This window comes from Colossoma macropomum, unplaced genomic scaffold (genome assembly GCF_904425465.1).
Source record: "Colossoma macropomum unplaced genomic scaffold, Colossoma_macropomum, whole genome shotgun sequence".
Taxonomy (NCBI): domain Eukaryota; kingdom Metazoa; phylum Chordata; class Actinopteri; order Characiformes; family Serrasalmidae; genus Colossoma; species Colossoma macropomum.
This window is the reverse complement of record NW_023494806.1, coordinates 29,130,243-29,148,278: the sequence shown is the minus strand read 5'-3', so window position 1 is coordinate 29,148,278 and position 18,036 is coordinate 29,130,243. Positions and strand designations below refer to the sequence as shown.

Genomic DNA, 18,036 nt, shown 5'->3' with positions numbered 1-18,036 from the left:
TTTCGCTGATCATCATAATTTTTGTTCATCATTTGTTTTGTTCATTCTGTTCCCGAATCGTGTCGTGGTCATATAACTCCGCCCACTTCTTGCAGCCCCAGGTAACTACTGCCCCCTGCTGTGTTCTGTGTGTACTGAGTGTGTGTGCTTTCTAATGCAGTGTGTTTATAAACACAGTTTCTCCCATTTTCTCCCCATAAACACTAGCTCAGCTCTGCGTAGAGTTATTCTAATTCTAATGTGCAGATTTTTGTTTTTCTTCGTCTCTGTCCATATTTGAGGCTTGTGTGCTGAACTTGCTGCTTTGTTTACCTGTTTATTGTCCTGTCAGTAGAGGTAGTGATGATTTTAGCACTTTTAGGAGTCTCACATTTAAAGAAGTCTGTTTTAGTTGTTTAGATTAATGTTAGTTTCTGACCTGTTTAGTTTGCTCGTTTGTGATTTTTGTATCTCTGATTCTTTTTTTTTCTCTCTGTTCAGTTATGCTAAAGGAGATCTGGACCTATCCTACATCACCTCCAGAATAGCCGGTAAGAATTCTCTCTGTGTGCACTAAATACTACAATAGATACTACAATACATATATATATATATATAATATGTGTGTGTGTGTGTGTGTGTATATATATGTGTGTGTATATATATATATATATATATATATATGATCAGTCAGATTGCATCATAAGTCAGTATTAAAAATATCCTATAAGTGTAAATATATATTTTTGTGTTTTCCAACCCTTTCTTTATCCTTCAGCTTTAGCCAGTTGTTTTTGTTGTATATGTAAATGGGCTCTTTTCTGATTGGCTGTGACTCATTCCAAACGCAGGCTGAAACACTCCTTATAACTTCAGTGTGAATGGGCGGAGCTAAGCTGCTGTAGGCTGAATAGGTGGACAAGTTGGTTCTAGTGACAACACAAAAACAGGCATTTCAAAATGTGCTGTTTGAAGCTTTGTTGCAGCTTTGAAGATACAATTTGTAACTGTTTAGCGATATTTACATTCATCATCAAGCTTTTTATGATAGTAATAAAAAAAAATTCCATGATGAGGACCCTTTAGACTCTCCGTAAAGTAGCTTTTGCACATACATGAGTCAAAAACATGAAATGAATCAGTTTGTCACGTTATGCACAAACTGAGAATGAAGTGAAACGTCACATCGGGATCAGTATCAGTGATTCTCCGCATTAAAGGACTGGGATCAGCACCTGACTAATAATAATAATTTGTGTGTTTGTGTGCAGTAATGTCATTTCCAGCTGAGGGGGTGGAGTCTGCCATCAAGAACAACATTGAGGACGTTCGTTTGTTCCTGGACTCTCGGCATCCGGGGCATTACGCTGTTTACAATCTCTCCAGACGCTCCTACAGACCGGCCCGCTTCCATAACCGGGTCTGTAACACACACACACACACACACACACACTGTACACCTGCTCTGCTAAAGATAATAAACAAACCTGATAGAATAGGCCCCGCCCACCTCTACCCACTTTACCCTGATAGAATAGGCCTCGCCCATCCCTACCCACTTCTCTCTGATAGAATAGGCCCTGCCCAACCTGGCCCACTTCACTCTGATAGAATAGGCCTCGCCCATCCCTACCCACTTCACTCTGATAGAATAGGCCCCGCCCAACCTGGCCCACTTCACTCTGACATTAAAAGCCCCACTCCCACTCTGCCCACTCTGCCCAGACCGCTGGTTGAGCATTACAAGTTTTCCTATTCACACTCATTCAGTTTAGTTCTGAACTGTCTCTGCCTTTATGAATCATACAGATTTTCATTCAGATACGCTGTACGCTGGTTTTTAGTGCTGCACTGAAATGATTACATGCTTCATTACTGCATAATAAGCCTTTAGATTAATAACTGAATGATAACCCTGCACTGTTGTTCATGTTTCCGTATATTTGTGTGTGTAGGTATCAGAGTGTGGCTGGCAGGTGAGACGAGCTCCCACTCTGAAGAATCTGTACAGCATCTGTAAGAACATGCACCAGTGGCTCAAACAGGACCAGAGGAACGTCTGCATCGTTCACTGCCTGGTGAGGAAACACACACACACACGCGCACACACACACACACACACACACACACACTTACTTTACATAATGGATTAGTTTATATACAGTACTAATTACACATTACCTTTAATTCACATCTTGTGGTGTTTTTCCACGGGCTGTGCAGCGCAGCACGGTGCGGTTACGTTTGGGGTTGTCATAGTGAAAGCAGATGACCTTTAACCTGCTTCTTTGAAACTGATGAGGCAGTTTTTTAGATGAGATTGTGGGCAGTTCCAGACAGGAGCTTCTCGATGAAAGAGTATTAACTGTCTCAGTGACTGTTAGATATTAGAATATTAAACGATCTTAAAGTTGAACTGCAAGCTGTTTTCAGAGCAAAAGAAAATTCTAAACCTCATACTACTGTTCTAATCTCTGCCACCTGGTGGTAAAAAGCAGTGTTTGCATCTTGTTAAAGCTGTGAGGGCCAACAATAAGGACTTTCATTTATTTTACTTGCAGGTCCTCACTAGTACAGCAAAGAAAGTATGTGCACAGATGTGTGGTTAGTGTATACACACTGTCTCGTTTTATAATAACTGTGTGTGTGTGTGTGTGTGGTGTGTGTGTGTGTAGGACGGGCGTGCAGCGTCGGCCGTGGCAGTGTGTTCATTTCTGTGTTTCTGCCGGCTCTTCTCCACCGCTGAGGCTGCAGTCTACATGTTCAGTATGAAACGCTGCCCACCAGGAATCGCACCATCACACAAGAGGTAACACACACACACACACACACACTCTCTCTCTCTCTCTCTCTCTCTCTCTCTCTCTCTCTCTCTCTCTCTCTCTCTCTCTCTCAAGGTCTGCATGTGTGTGAAATTGAAGCCCGAACACAACCTGCACTCGCAACTAGGCGCGACCCGAACAGGCCTGACTGGTGCTGATAAACTTTTGCGTCAAGCGAATGCTAACTGGCTCTGCTAATTAGCTCTCAAGACATTATAAGCCCCAGTTCCTTTTCTGCCCACTTCACTACCATAAGCCCCACCTCCTCCCTGCCCACTCTGCTCATGTTGAGCTTTATGAGCATTCTTATTCTGCAAGAATAAAGCCCCCACCTCACCTACAACCTACAACAGTCAGATCAATGCTGATTGGCTGTCCGGAAGCGTTGCAGGTGGGACGAGACCCAAACAACACTCGACACAAACCAAACTAGTGTAAAACAAAACGCAGCAGTTTAAGGGGTGGCTAACAGACGAGGAGCAACGTTTATACAAAGCCATCTTCAAAATATTACATTTTCTGCACCCTCAGATTTGGACCCTGTATATACATATATAGTTTTATATGCGTGGGTGTATAAAGAAGTGGCAGTGCAATATTCAATGTGTATAGATGTATAAAATGTGCGTGTGCATATTTATTTATATATATATATATATATATATATGCATATATATGCATGCTCACCCATTCACTGCCTCACCCCTTCACGCCCCCTCCCCCCTGCTTCCTCTCTGTATGTGTATGTGTATGTGCTGGTTTCCTGCTGATGTGCTGAAGGCTGTGCTTATTCAGAGCTTCAGGCTAAATTCGCCGTAGCTCTGTGGTTTTTCTCTGGGACCTGCGTCACTCTGGCCACAGCGGTTTCACCAAGAACAGCTGTGTAGCATGAATGAACCGCCTCTATCTGCTCGGCTGCTTTAAAGCAACGGTTCAGACAGAAATCTACAAATTCACTAAATTGCATCCTCAACACAAAAGTAGTTGATCAGGCAGGACGTGTTTGGCATCTGACGTTTGCATCTTTAGGTTTAGCTCAGTTTAGCATTTCTGCACGGTGCAGACCGCATCTCTAAAAATGCACAGAAGTACATCAGATTGTATAAATCAGCAGGGTTCGTCTGTGTGTGATACAGTATCAGAAACCACAGAATCCAGTCTAATAGAGATACTGAACAACTTTAACACGGTTTGAGACCTGATTTAGACGTGCAGTTAGCACCGTGCTAACTGATGGGGTGTACACTTCTAATACTTGTTGGCTGCATTAGCCTCGTCGCTCCAGAGCTAAAACTGAAGAAGCAAACTTTAGACACCAAACTTGTCCCAGCTGACCGATCCCTGAGTGACCTGAGAGAATTAGATTTTTAATTTTAATGACAGTGAAAGTCACCAGACCGTCCACCCAGGGTCAGTCTGCTTTTTACTGCTTTAGATAAAAACACAAACACGTTTACAGTGACGTTTATACAGGTTTAGTTTGTGAAGGTGTATTGATTTATTTATTGCTGACTTCACAAACCTAAACCACTCAGTACTGCAGGACGTTTGGTACACGCTGTTCTCTTTAACCCAGAGAGAGAGAGTGTGAGAGAGAGAGAGAGAGAGAGAGAGAGAGAGAGAGAGAATGAATTGGTGATTAAAATGCTTCAGTGTGAACTATAGCCAAAATTGGTCTGTCTTTAATTGGCTTGTAGCCCCCCCTGCTGGTCTGTTACGCTATTGTACTCTGTTTATTTTCTGATTTATTATCTGTGTATGTATGATCAAATGATTATTCCAGATATATTGAGAATATGAGTAAGAAATATTGATTGAGTGATTATTGCATGTTTAGTTAGTATGTGTAAGATGTGTTGCAGGTATACTGAGTACCATCTATGCATTGATTGATAATTGATGGATTAATGCAAGTATTGAGAACACATAAGGTCTATTCAAGGTTGATCATAGTCAGTATATTGAGTACAAATACAGGACCTTTGTAGTGATTTTGGGGACAGGTGTGTGTAAGGTGTACTGATTGATTATTGATTGTTTGTTACAGGTATACTGAGTATGTGTAAGGTGTACTGATTGATTATTGATTGTTTGTTACAGGTATATTGAGTACATGTGTGACATGATGGCGGAAGAACCCATAATTCCCCACAGCAAGCCCATCCTGATCCGCTCCATCGTCATGACGCCCGTGCCGCTCTTCAATAAGCAGAGGAACGGCTGCCGGCCTTTCTGTGAGGTTTACGTTGGAGACGAGCGCGTAGCAACCACCTCCCAGGAGTACGATAGGATGAAGTAAGTCACAGGACCAGCTAAATTCCTGCTGTTGTGGTCATTCCGAGTCTCTTTACCATTACCCTTTCAGTTTCACTGGAGTACTAGTAGCTGTTTTCTCTGAAAGCTCTATGTAGTGAATGCTGGGAAATTCCAGTCAAGGCTTAGAAATGGTACAGAGAACGAAAACAAAACAACAGAAGTCCATATTTTTCACATTTGACATCTTAACATTTTGCTAATACAATTAACTACATACATTTTTAACTATGTTGCATTTGGGTTTGTAGGGACTTTAAGATGGAAGATGGCAGAGCTGAGATTCCTCTGAATGTGACGGTTCAGGGAGACGTACTGATCGTCATCTACCACGCTCGCTCCACCCTCGGAGGACGCCTGCAGGCCAAGGTACACGTAAACACACCTCAGAGTAGGGCTGGGTGCTAAAACGGTATCAGAATGATTACAAAATTCAAAACATGCTTTATTTTTATTTTACATATTTTAGGAGTTTCCTGTAGCCTCATTATTTAGTTCTATACAGTATCAGCAGTAAAGGCTTAAACTCTGAACAGTTACACTAGGTAGCGCTCTGTGCCTTTAACTCTTCAGACGGGGAGAAAACAAGTCTAGCCGTTCACTCACAACACCAAAAACCAGCAGGACAGTGGGCAGAGTTAGCCAGCTGTGGCTGTTTTCAGTTAGTGGACTTAGCTATCTAGCATTGGCTATATACATATTTCAGCAAATTAATGTAAATAGTTGTTGTTTCAAGGAATTAAGCAATACATGCACAACAATAACAATAAATTTCACATATATATTAATTTATGTTAATGTGTTTGGGGTGGGTTTTACGCAGATGGCCTCCATGAAGATGTTCCAGATCCAGTTCCACACCGGCTTCGTTCCCCGAAACGCCACCACTGTCAAGTTCGCCAAGTGAGTTGAGATTTTAAACTGATCCTATACTGTTCTATGTTTAATGTATATGTGTCAGTTCATCAGTTCATCTGAGTAGTATTGCAGTTATTATTTAAAACGGATTATTTTCTATAATATTAAGATCCAGGGCTATTTTGAACACTGAGTATAGTGTGCCAGACGGCAAGCTCTGCTTTTATTAGGTTAAATTTCTTTAATTAAAGCTTGTTAAGACGATGCTGTGAATGACGTAGAATATAAAAACTGCAGTTCTTGCAATTTGAAAGTGTTCTTTTAAAATACATCTTCAAGGTAAGTAAATATTTTGTAATAAATTGCATCTTTATAAAATAGACATTTACTTAGTTTATATTTAACAGAGAAACAAATTAAAGGACCTACATTTTCCATGAAAAGGTAACACTCCCCTGTTCAGCTTTAGCCTTAGCTCCATAATTGGTAAAATTAGGTACAATTAGCCTTAACTGATGGTTGTTAATGCTAAATAAAAGCACCATGTCATCAGTTCAGGCTCAATAGAGGACACCACATTCCACCACTGTGTTAGAAAACCACTAAAAACATTCAGAATGCAGTGTTGGGTCAAACTAATTGATTATATTAAAAACAGCATCGTTAACGAAAAAGCACTTTTCCAGCCACACATGGCTGCAGTAAAACTGTGCAGAACGCTGCTGTAGAACTGCAGAACAGATGTAAACCTTCTCCAGAGAGAATCTCTCACCAAGTACTGCAGCGAGAGAAGGTTTTCCGCAGGTATGTTGAGTACCACCTATGCATTGATTGAGAATTGATAGATTAATGCGGGTAATAAGATCTGTTGGTGGTTGATCATAGAGAGTATATTGAGTATATATACAGTGTACTTAATATGCTCACTATGATCAACCATCAGTAGCAATTTTGGCTATAGGTGTGTGTAATGTGCACTGATTGATTACTGATTGTTTATTACAGGTATATTGAGAGTGTGTTACCTTTAAAAGCTGCATTATCTTTAATAGCCACTGCTGTGTGTGTGTGTGTGTGTGTGTGTGTGTGTGTGTGTGTGTGTGTGTTCAGGTATGATCTGGACGCGTGTGACATCCAGGAGAAATACCCTGACCTGTTCCAGGTGAATCTGGATGTGGAAGTGGAGCCTCGTGATCGCCCTAGCAACAAGTCTCCGCCCTGGGAGAACTTCTCCACTAAAGGCCTCAATCCCAAAATCCTCTTCTCCAGCCGGGACGAGCAGCAGGAGATCCTGGCCAAGTTCGGTGAGCAGGAGGAGCCTTTTTAAATCTAGAACGCACAAGACCTGCAAGAAACCTACACAAATGCATGAAGGGGGTTCCAAGTCTTTGTTCACACACCAAGTAAAAGTGGCCCAAATCTGATCTTTTTCTTCATATGTGACACAGAGGTGTATCTGCCAGATCGGAGTTCATGCGACTTTTACGTCAATCCAACTGGACATTCGTCATAGTTTCACACTGCTGAGACTCATAAACATCTTGGCTGATATTTCTGTACAAAAAATTAGTAGAGACTCATCAAAACCCTCCGTGTTTGAAGAGATTTCGAAAGAAATGTCCAAACGAGGCTGCAGCGTCAAAGAACAGTTAAAAGTCTGAAAGCAAAGTTTAAAGAATCCGAGGACGCGAACCAAAGAAGTGACCGCGCCCTTTTTACAGCTCCAACACATATTGGGTGATGAGCCCAGCTGTCAGTCAGTGAAGCTTCTTGATGGCTTCTGTGATGCTAGTGAAGATGAAGCTGATCCTGAGGGAGCGACTGGCGTTCGTTGGGGGTCGTGATTGTTTACCTCTGGATGAGCCACTAAAGCAACGTGAAGCTCTGATCTTTTGTGCATGCGGGTCGGTTTAGGAGCTGATCTGTTCAGACTGATGTCGCATACAGATCACATTTAAAAGATAATCTGAACAGCCAGACAAAAAATATCAGACTTGGGCCGCTTTTACCTGCTGTGTGAACGTAGCCTAAATGACCTGTTTTGCTATCAATCAAAAAAGATATCCTGCAATAATTGAAGAATTTGATGATACACAATTTCCCATGTAGATATACAGTAAAGAAAGACTGTATAAATAGTATCTTTTAAATGCATTAGAACGTTTCTTCAGCTTACTCGGCCAAGAGACACCAGATTAAATGGATTATGAATAATCAATATTTGTTTCTTTGTTTGTCACACACTATCGGGTCAGTTTGACCCCCTTTACGCATTCTGAAGGGCTGATGTGTGAGAATTGAATGCAACTTTGTGTGAGTTATGTCAAAAACATAACACCTGATATCTGAAGACATTTTCACACTACAAAATATGTATCAATATTTAGTTTTTCTGAGGTTTGTGAACGAGCAAGAACAGACAAAAACACCAGGAAAACAGTAGCGCAACTTTTACAAAAGGCCTATAAAAAATACATTTAAGATAAGACAAATAAATTTAGGATAAGAGCATAATGAGCTGCCTTCCAAGCAGCTGGTTACTCACTGTTTTCAATATAAGGCTTACAGTGTGACTGGCGTTATCTGGGGTAATAGACGATTAGCATTTGTGTTAATATATGGATTGTTTATCCATTAGACAGTCCACTGTTTTGCTCCGACCCAACTTACAGTGTGTAAGAATGGCACAAAAACGTGGACCATCTTGAGGACCACTGGTGTAGAGGATGGGGGGGGGTTTGGCTTAATGTGGATAAAATGCTGCAGGACTGTCTTTAGTATCAGTTCAGCTGAGCTACTGTTTATCTCTGTTCTCTGCAGGTAAGCCAGAGCTTCCCCGGCAGCCGGGTTCTACAGCGTTCTACGACTCTGAGGTTCCGCAGCCCGACCACAGTCCTGAGGGCCCAAACGCAGAGCGGGAGTCACCTTCCCCTCCCAGCATGGACACCAACGCTAACAACTTCTTCCAGACGCTGGACTGGGACGGTGCGCTGCTTTCCTCTCTGCTCCTTCACAATGTGTTTTTCAAAGGACCCATTTATCTAAATGTAGCTGATTAGCCGTGACTTGTGTTTGAAGTTTGTTTGCTTAGTTTTAGCACTGGAGCTGCGAGGCTAATGTAGCTAACAAGCTTATGCTTCACCAGTTAGCGTGGGGCTGAGGTCATACCTGAATCGTACAACATTTGCCTCAAACTGTTGTGGAGTTTTTAAGTAAGTGTTAATAGACCAATTTGTCAGAAGCACAAAATTCATGCTACAGCATTCTGTGTTCAGCTATGCTAACATACTGTAGTCCATGTTTATAGATAACAGTGTCATACAGTGTCAGAAATAAAGGCTTTTTATATTACTTGTTAGCTGCATTAGCCTCGTGGCTCCAGTGCTAAAACTAAAGAAGCAAACTTCAGACACCAAAACACGTCCAGGCTGATCGTCTTCAAAGGGGAAAGACTGTAAATCTCATGATAATCTGCTTCTCTAGATGGCAGGGGGCAGTACAATCGCTCGGACAGTCTGTCTGGACCAATGGAGGACCAGGATGATTTGAGTGGCGGTTCCGAGGAGGAGTCAGTGTCATACTCCGCCCCTGTGGACGGGTCGCTGTCACGTGACCCCAGCGAGCCTCTGTTTGAAGCGGACTTTACAACCTCTCCTCCTGACCCCCAGCCGGACACCGAAGACCTGCTGGGCCTCAACTCTGACCCCAGCCCTCAGGCCGCGGCCCCTCAGCCAGCCGTGACCACGGAAACAGGACTGAAGACTTGTGCTAGTAACAGCGATCTGCTGAATGACCTGTTTGCCCCCAACTCTGGCTCCACCCACACTGCGGAGACTGAGGACCTGTTCTTCACTAACACACCCAGCCAGCCTGCTGCTGCCCCTGCTGCCCCTGCTGCCCCTAATGCCCCTACAGCCACCAAGGGTAAGAGACTGTTTCTGTCATTTATTAGACTCAACACTATTATTTGAGTCTAGTCATATCGCCCCCTACACTTCTTGTAGTGTATTACAGTCTGTCAGAATGACTGTGTGGATCATATGAACATTATAGAGCACTTTTTAAATGAAACAGTAGAAGCCATATCGCCCCCTACACTTCCTGTAGTGTATTACAGTCTGTCAGAATGACTGTGTGGATCATATGAACATTATAGAGAGCTTTTTAAATGAAACAGTAGAAGCCATATCGCCCCCTACACTTCCTGTAGTGTATTACAGTCTGTCAGAATGACTGTGTGGATCATATGAACATTATAGAGAGCTTTTTAAATGAAACAATAGAAGCCATATCGCCCCCTACACTTCCTGTAGTGTATTACAGTCTGTCAGAATGACTAAACATTACAGAGTAAGTTTTAAAGCAAATGAATGCGTTGCCAACCAATCACTGCAGCCCTAATGTGCATCTTTACCTCTGTATTTGTATATTAAGGTGAAATATCCCTTTGTCTCCTTTTTTAGTGGATGACCTGTTTGACCCCTTTGGTGTGGGGTCAGGGGTCTCGGCAGGATCTGACCCGTTTGGTGACCTGCTCGGGTCTGAGAGCAGCGGCAATAGTTTTAAAGCTCCGCCTCCTCCTGCAACCAATGCCAGCCTCTTCAACCTCCGTAAGATAACATTGATTCATCATCTCTCTCTGATCGCTTGGGGCATGTTGTGTTGCTGATCTGGGCTGTGTTGATTGGAGTAATATGTCATTAATTTGTTGGTGATTTTAATGATGATTTTATGTTGTGTTTTGTGTTGAGACTGATTTATGAGAATTTTAAATGGGGAATCAAAACAAATTGTGCCTGTTTGTTTAATGTGTGATCTAAAAGGGTCTATGGTGATGTTTGGTGTAATTGAATAGATAAGCTAGCTGGGGATATGCCTAAGATGACGTCATCAGCGAGTCAGCCTGATCTGCTGGGTGGCTGGGACAACTGGGCGAAAGGAGCCACCAGCACTGCAGCTAGCATGCCTGCTACTGCTAACAAACCAGCTTTTACTGGTAATCAATCAACCAATCAACTAATCAGGAGATTAATCAGTGCAGTACTACAGCTAGCATGTCCATTACTGCTTACAAGCCAGCTTTTATTGGTAATCAGCTAACCAGTCAGTTAATCGATCAGTTAACCAATGAAGTTAGCATTTACACTAGGCTTTACTGATAATCAATCAACCAATAAACATCAATTAATCAGTTGATCTGTGCAGCACTAGAACTAGCATGCTTGCTGCTAACAAACCTGCCTTTACTGGGAAGCAAATTATCAATCAGTGAACTAATCAGTTAATTAATGTAGCATTATAATCAACATGTCCACTACTGCTAACAAACCAGCTTTTACTGACCGTCAATCAGTGACCAAGCAGTTAGTCGGAAATCAATCAGTTGATCAGTCAGTTAGTCTCGCGCTTCAGCACTGCAGCTAATGTTAACATGAGTGAATAACTCTGATCTTTTACTGAGACTGTATACAGTATTTTAACTCCTGTTTGGGTGTGTGTGTGTGTGTGTGTGTGTGTGTGTGTGTGTGTGTGTGTGTTGTAGCTCCTGGTGCTCCCTCCTTCTCGAAGGCCAAGTCTCAGAGCTTTGACCCCTTCGCTGACCTCGGTAACCTGGGGTCCACCCTGCCAGGTCAGAACATCCTGCACTGACACTGGACTGAAACTTCAGAGGCCACACTTAGCACTGGCTGTGTCAAATCTGACTTAGTGTTTGTTTTCAGTTTTCAGTACATTTTAGTTTTTCTTGTTTCCAAAACATGTTTGAGCTCTAAAGTGTAGAAACACATCTAACCAGATACGTTTAGGCTGTTTATGCATCAACACAGCTATGTGAGCAAATACTGATAGTGATCGGAGGTGTTCATTCTAGCCACATTAGAGCTGCTTTTAGGCCACATATGGCCAGTTTCTCAGACTCAGATTTAGCCTAAACTTAGACTAAATGGGATTTTACAACTGACATTGTAGTTCACTCCAAGACTGTCCACAAAACCAGACCTTTTCATATCGACTTAAATATTCAAAACCTCGCAGTATCTCTCGGCTCTCTCTGTTGGCTGATTACAGTACTTTTCCTAATGTGTGCTGGTGTTTCTTCCTGTGCGTGTGCAGGATCCTCAAGCAGTGGTTTCTCAGGCTCAGGGTTTAAGGCAGCGCCCCCTGCTGGAGGCTCTAAAAACTCGTCCCAGTCGTGGCAGCAGTCTACCCGCCCCGCCACCACCGCCTCCGCCTCCTCCACCTCCTCCAGTAAACCCTGGATGCCCCCGAGCTCTGCCCCCAAATCCAGCACCAGCCAACCAGCAAAGCCCAACTACAACCTTAACTTCAGCGTGATCGGAGGACGAGAGGAGAGGGGCATCAGGGGGCCGGGCTTCGGTAAGGAGACGAGGGGTGTACATCTTAGAGGTGTACACCAATAAGATAAGATTACTTTTGGAAGATTCGCCTCTTTGATTTACTAAAAATTACATAGAATATACAAATTTGCATAAGGCTAGTTGTTGTTGCTGTTGTTGTGTTGCTGCTGCTGCTGCTGCTAACGTGTTTTCTGTTCGTCGTCCTCAGGTCCGAAGCCGAAGGTGAAGGAGGATGATTTTGAGGATCTTCTGTCCACGCAGGGTTTCTCCTCCAGACCCGATAAGAAGGGACCTCGCACCATCGCAGAGATGCGCAAACAGGAGATGTCTAAAGACATGGACCCACTGAAGCTACAGGTACAGATTCCCATTTACATCATTTACATATTGTCACCAGGTAGAGGGAAACAGACCCCTTTAAACTCTGTGTTAGCGGTGGTGCACCAGCTTGAGCAGAGTTAAGTTATCCACTATGCTATACAGTAGACATCCCGAGTTGGCCAAGGAGACCGAATAAATCTGTGTTCTCAGTGTGTTTGTTTGATAATTCTCTTTATTTAATGACTGACTGCTGTATTTACTGCTGTGTCAAGAATTAATGCAAAGTCCGTTCCTCGATGAAGCAGAGTTCCTGTGTCCTTGGACAGTTTTTCAAATACTCCAATTAACTGACCGCAAAAAATGAAAAAATGATTTACGGGCCTGATTTAAGGCTCAGTGCTTAATGTGAAGTTTTATAAAGTTGTGTCCTGCTGGACGCTAGTTTGAGCACCCTGATCAAATACGTAATACTGCTGTGTGTTTCAGGCACTGATAAGTAAGTTTGTGGTCTCACATGTTTGTATACGTACTGATTGTGATCGGGTCTCTGTGTGTTGTGTTAGATCCTGGAGTGGATCGAGGGGAAGGAGAGGAATATCCGGGCGCTGATCTCCACCCTGCACACGGTGCTGTGGGAGGGTGAGACGCGCTGGAAACCTGTCAACATGGCCGACTTGGTCACACCTGAGCAGGTGAAGAAGTACTACAGGAAAGCCGTGCTGGTCGTCCATCCAGACAAGGTGAGACGGTTTATTCTTACCTACAGTACCTGAGATTCTGAGAAAATCTGAAAAATCCACTTTGTTTGAGTCGCTGTTGGAAGATAATCTCACAACTTTGAAAAAGAACATATGGAGGTCGTCCTTTTCTTTGCTGAAGTACAGCGTAAGTTCTCTTTAAAAACAGCGACAAGTCCTGAGAAGACCAGCACGATCTCTGTTATGGCAAAAATCATTAAGGTATTTGATAAGGAAGTGTTTTAATGAGAGGATAATCCATTGTGTTAGCAGCATCTTCAATAACGTTAGTTTTCTAGCTCTGCATTGTCAGATAAACAGTGAAACAGGGTGACTTGGTCAGATAATTGTACTTAACTCTGGCTATGTTCGAATCAGGCAGCGTTGTGATGAAGGTACCTGCAACCGAAAGATGATCTTCAAAGGCAGCAATACGTCAGCTCATTGCCAGAATACAACAGCTAGTTGTTAGCATTAGATGTTAGCATGTTTTGCCCAGAAGAAATATTCTAAGAAGGCCAGCATGCTGAACTTTTTATAACCAAAAGTCATTTTTTTTTGTATTTGTAAACCGGTCTCTGTCCTTCACTGTGCCAGTGCTGGTGTTTTCTGCAGTTTTTTCATAACTGCATTGGTGCTGACACAAGGGATTGTGGGATATGCAAGGCAGTGAAGGATACATCTACGCTCGGCAAGCAACGCTTTATACAAACATTCGATTCAGACTGAATTTATTGCGTTTATCAGCTTTCAGAAACAGCCATTTTAACTGTTGCTGTACAAAACTTGATTATGTTGGCCCAATGAGTTAGCTTCTGTAGCTAACATTAGTAATGGAAGCTTATACCACACCGATCATCATGGCGCTCACTGCATGCCTAAATCAACCACCTCAAACTGTGTGGAGGTGTTCAGTATCTCTAATAGACCTGATTATGTGGTTATCTACAGCTATCCGCAGCAGTTATCCTGATTTTAAAATTTTTTTTTCCTCTTTAACCATGTAAGCAAGTCTCCACCAACTAAAGAAGCAAACCTCAGACACTAAACGTGTCTTGGCTGATTGTATTTCTCTCCAAACTCTTCCTTTAACGGTGCCGTTTTCTCCTCCAGGCGACGGGGCAGCCGTACGAGCAGCACGCCAAGATGATCTTCATGGAGCTCAACGACGCCTGGTCTGAGTTCGAGAACCAAGGAGCTAAAGCCCTGTTCTGAGCACACTCGCTGAGGACCGGACCACCGCTCTCTCTCTGTCTCTACAGACCCGAACTGCCTTTATCACCCACACACTGCCTCGGCTCCACCAGGGAGCGCTAGAGAGAGAGAACAGCGGAGTGAAGCTACTTAAAACTGAGACAATCGATGGATGATAATGGAGAGAAAAAGCTCTCTCTCTCTCTCTTTCTGAGAGGATCGAGATGGACGAGGCTGCTGAGTCTTACTGCTAAACTGTCTCCGCCTCCAGAGGAGCTACACTTCTTTTTCTCGTCCTCCGTGCGAGGAGGAAACGCACATACAGAGCGTTGGAGAGGCAGTCCGCGTCTTGCACTGCGAAAGAGCTCCATCCTCTGGATGGGTTTAGGAACAAAAGTGAAGAAATAAGATAATAACGCTGATCTTTATTTTCATATGCTTTTTTTTTAAATCTTTTTCTGTTGTCTTTTGGTATGTTTGATGATCATCACAGATTAGCATATCGACTAATGTATGTGTGCGGAATTGAGCTTGATCATGAGTGAGTGGAGGGATGCAGATTTTGGCAGATTCTTTTGACCCTCATCAGCGATTAATCTTTAACCGACAGGCCTAAAATCAACGACACGACCCATGAAAATATCAGTTATTAAACAGTTCTGGTTCTGATAGGCTGGCATGTTCAGAGCTGTTGTTAAATACTTAATTCTGTATTAATGCACCGTGATATCAGTGTTATGGTGTGTATGTATGGATAGTTGGAACCTATATGAAGTGAACTGACCCGGTTCTGTTTAAATTGAGGGGCTTACAGCTATAAAATGTTTACAATTTCATGACAAAATACTACAAAGTTGACGGGAATATATAATGATGGGCTACTGAAAGTTCTATTTTTACACTCATCACCAGCCCAAGCGAAAATGAACATGAACGTCATGGCTAGGGCAGCTCTAGCTCAGTGTACCTCAGTAGCTTCTCAGAGAACACGGACAAAAAATCCTCTAGGAAAGTTACCGAACATGCGCGCTAGTCGGCCTATTTAGCAGAACCGGCCCTAAAACGTTCAAAATACTTCTCAGCTTGAACGATAAACCCGCCTTTTCAAATAAAAACTCAATAACGACCCATTTTAACTGCTAGAATTGGTCAAACAGTTGTTAATTTGTCGGTTAACGGTTAATCGATTAACGATTTCCATCCCTGGTGTGCGAACTTCTCCCTGATCATTAGGGTTTGTGTGTGTGGGTGTGCATGTCTGTCTTCTCTTTGTGGTTGTTTTTTTCAGGGTTTGTCTCCTGCTGTCCAATCGATGTGTCCACTCACCCTGAATAATTTAATCGTAAGCTTTAAATTCGCACTTCATCACATCCTGCGGCTTCATTCTGCTTCCATTCTGTTGTTTTTACACACCGATCATAAAAGTCTATCTTCTTATTTATTGCGGTGAGGGGCGACTAATTTAATGCCTGAGAAGAAGAAGAAGAAGTAAAAAGAAGACTAATATATGGATGGCATGTTTGCTGGGACTCTAAAAATCATTCCAAAGCATCTACACACGTGAATGTGCTTTATATGCTCTTTACTGGCTGTGTGGAATGTAACGTTCTTTTCTTCGCTTCTTTATATTGTCATATAAAACAGAATCCCTTAATCAAAAATGGCATTATTTTTCTAAACACGTTTTACTTGAATGTTAGTGTTTTCTTTTTCTCCTCTCTCTCTTATAAACGACCAAACGTTAAAATGAAACGCTCGGCACTCTTGCGCGCCAAAAAAGAATGAACTTTTTTCAAACGAGCGAGGACTTTGCAGATGGACGACTAACCAACAGGATGTTGCTTTGGTTATAAAATAACAAAACCCATGAAGTGAAGAGCTGTGGATAAACATCATGTCCAGTGTTTGAGTCCTGTAGGCTAGTTTGGCAAATCACGAACCTCTCATGAGGAAAAAAAAACAGATGATTAATTGTGAATAGTGGACGATTAATCAGGTAGGTCTAAACATGTGGTCGATTAGTCACAAATAATCTGGTCTTTTGTCAATTAATCAGGTATAATGGCTGACTAAACACAGCCAATGCATGATTAAGCTGCTGTTGTGGCAATTTATTAGTTATGACAAATAACTTGCTGCAGTTTTGTGGCCGATTATTCGATAATTTGGCGAATAATCGGCTAGTCACAAATAATCTGGTATTTTGTCAATTGATCGGGTATAATGGCTGACTAAACACAGTCAGTGCATGATTAAGCAAGTGTTGTGCCAATTAATGACTTGCTGCAGTTTTGTGGCCGATTATTTGATGACTTGGCGAATAATCGGTGTTACATGTGACTAATCGAAAAACTCTTGTTGATCAATCTAGTATTTGGGTGATTAATCAGGTATTATGGTTGGCTTAGCTCAAACAGTGGCCAATTTAATCTGGTATTTGGGCAACTGCGGATGCCTGTTAGTGAATAACTGACGATTAATTGTAAATTTTGGCCGATTAAGATAAAATATTTGGGGGAATCGATGTGTGTTAAGCTGTTTCTCAAATGAAGGTGACAGTACAGCTCTGTATCAGCCCCAGTATCAGTGTAAAAGAGTTTTGCCGATATATATTTTTTGTAAGCTTAGTCCAGGACTGGGTTTTTAATAAAGTGATCTAGTCTAGTATGGATAAAATGTAAGTCTATAGGATAAACACAATATTAATGTACAGGCAATAATGCAGCGAAATAATCCCTCTGAAGCCTTAATCTGTATTTCTGTCTTTGGAGAGAGCGCATGATTTAAAAAAAGGCTCCAAAAACATCTGCAGTCCGTGTGGAGAGACTGTGATCACATCTGGAAAGATGAATGTGTTATTTCAGTTTTTGGACAGGCTGAAGGTCAGTTACTGAAAGGTTGGTGGTAAAATGCTGCTGGATTTCACACATTCCAGGTGATTGACTAAAAAAAAAAAAGTGACATAATACTAAAATGCATCCTTAAACTCAAGAAAATTCCTCATGGTGATGAAGTGGGATGTGATCGTTGTTTCCTGGTCTGAAGTGTGTATCAGTTCAGTGGTATGTTATCATCACTGAGCAGAAAGCAGATCAGTCGTTGGCTTTAAGGCCGCGGGACGTGTGTGTAACGTTCTCCTCACGCTGGGCGGGAAACACTGTAAAATAAGGCTATATTTTGGTAAAGGAGAGACCTCCTTATTTTTTCATGGTGACTAAAGTCATTCAGGGCTTTCTGTTGCGTTTTCTCTTATTTTCTATGAACGTAAAAAACTAAGCCTTGCTCTCGGTCTCACTCTCAAAAGATCTTTCCCTGCATTTTTTTTTCCTGGACTGTATGATGACCAATAAACCACATTTCAACATGAAACTCTTGAGGGGCTTTGCTTTTTTGCCTTGACTGGGGGGCTGCACACCTGTTTGTAGACCTAAAACTAAATTTTTATTTTTTGTGATT

At 42.3% G+C, this 18,036-nt stretch overlaps 1 protein-coding gene across 5 annotated transcripts in view; it reads left to right on the top strand.

The window, feature by feature from the left end:
- gak (cyclin G associated kinase) overlaps positions 1–17,537 on the top strand; it is a 45,444-nt gene extending 27,907 nt beyond the window's left edge. For 2 of the 5 annotated variants that reach the window (XM_036598251.1, XM_036598248.1), the window contains exons 12-29: positions 96–101; positions 481–530; positions 1,251–1,399; positions 1,935–2,057; positions 2,655–2,788; positions 4,902–5,096; positions 5,366–5,483; positions 5,938–6,017; positions 7,083–7,276; positions 8,793–8,957; positions 9,456–9,896; positions 10,436–10,582; positions 10,828–10,968; positions 11,515–11,601; positions 12,084–12,347; positions 12,537–12,685; positions 13,213–13,389; positions 14,500–17,537. In XM_036598251.1, coding sequence (XP_036454144.1) covers positions 96–101; positions 481–530; positions 1,251–1,399; positions 1,935–2,057; positions 2,655–2,788; positions 4,902–5,096; positions 5,366–5,483; positions 5,938–6,017; positions 7,083–7,276; positions 8,793–8,957; positions 9,456–9,896; positions 10,436–10,582; positions 10,828–10,968; positions 11,515–11,601; positions 12,084–12,347; positions 12,537–12,685; positions 13,213–13,389; positions 14,500–14,601 — 2,722 coding nt within the window. In that variant the 3' untranslated portion in view covers positions 14,602–17,537. The remainder of the gene's footprint in view (positions 1–95; positions 102–480; positions 531–1,250; positions 1,400–1,934; positions 2,058–2,654; positions 2,789–4,901; positions 5,097–5,365; positions 5,484–5,937; positions 6,018–7,082; positions 7,277–8,792; positions 8,958–9,455; positions 9,897–10,435; positions 10,583–10,827; positions 10,969–11,514; positions 11,602–12,083; positions 12,348–12,536; positions 12,686–13,212; positions 13,390–14,499) is intronic. The other 3 variants (XM_036598252.1, XM_036598249.1, XM_036598253.1) reach the window with 2 other exon arrangements.
- The last annotated feature ends 499 nt before the right edge of the window (positions 17,538–18,036 follow it).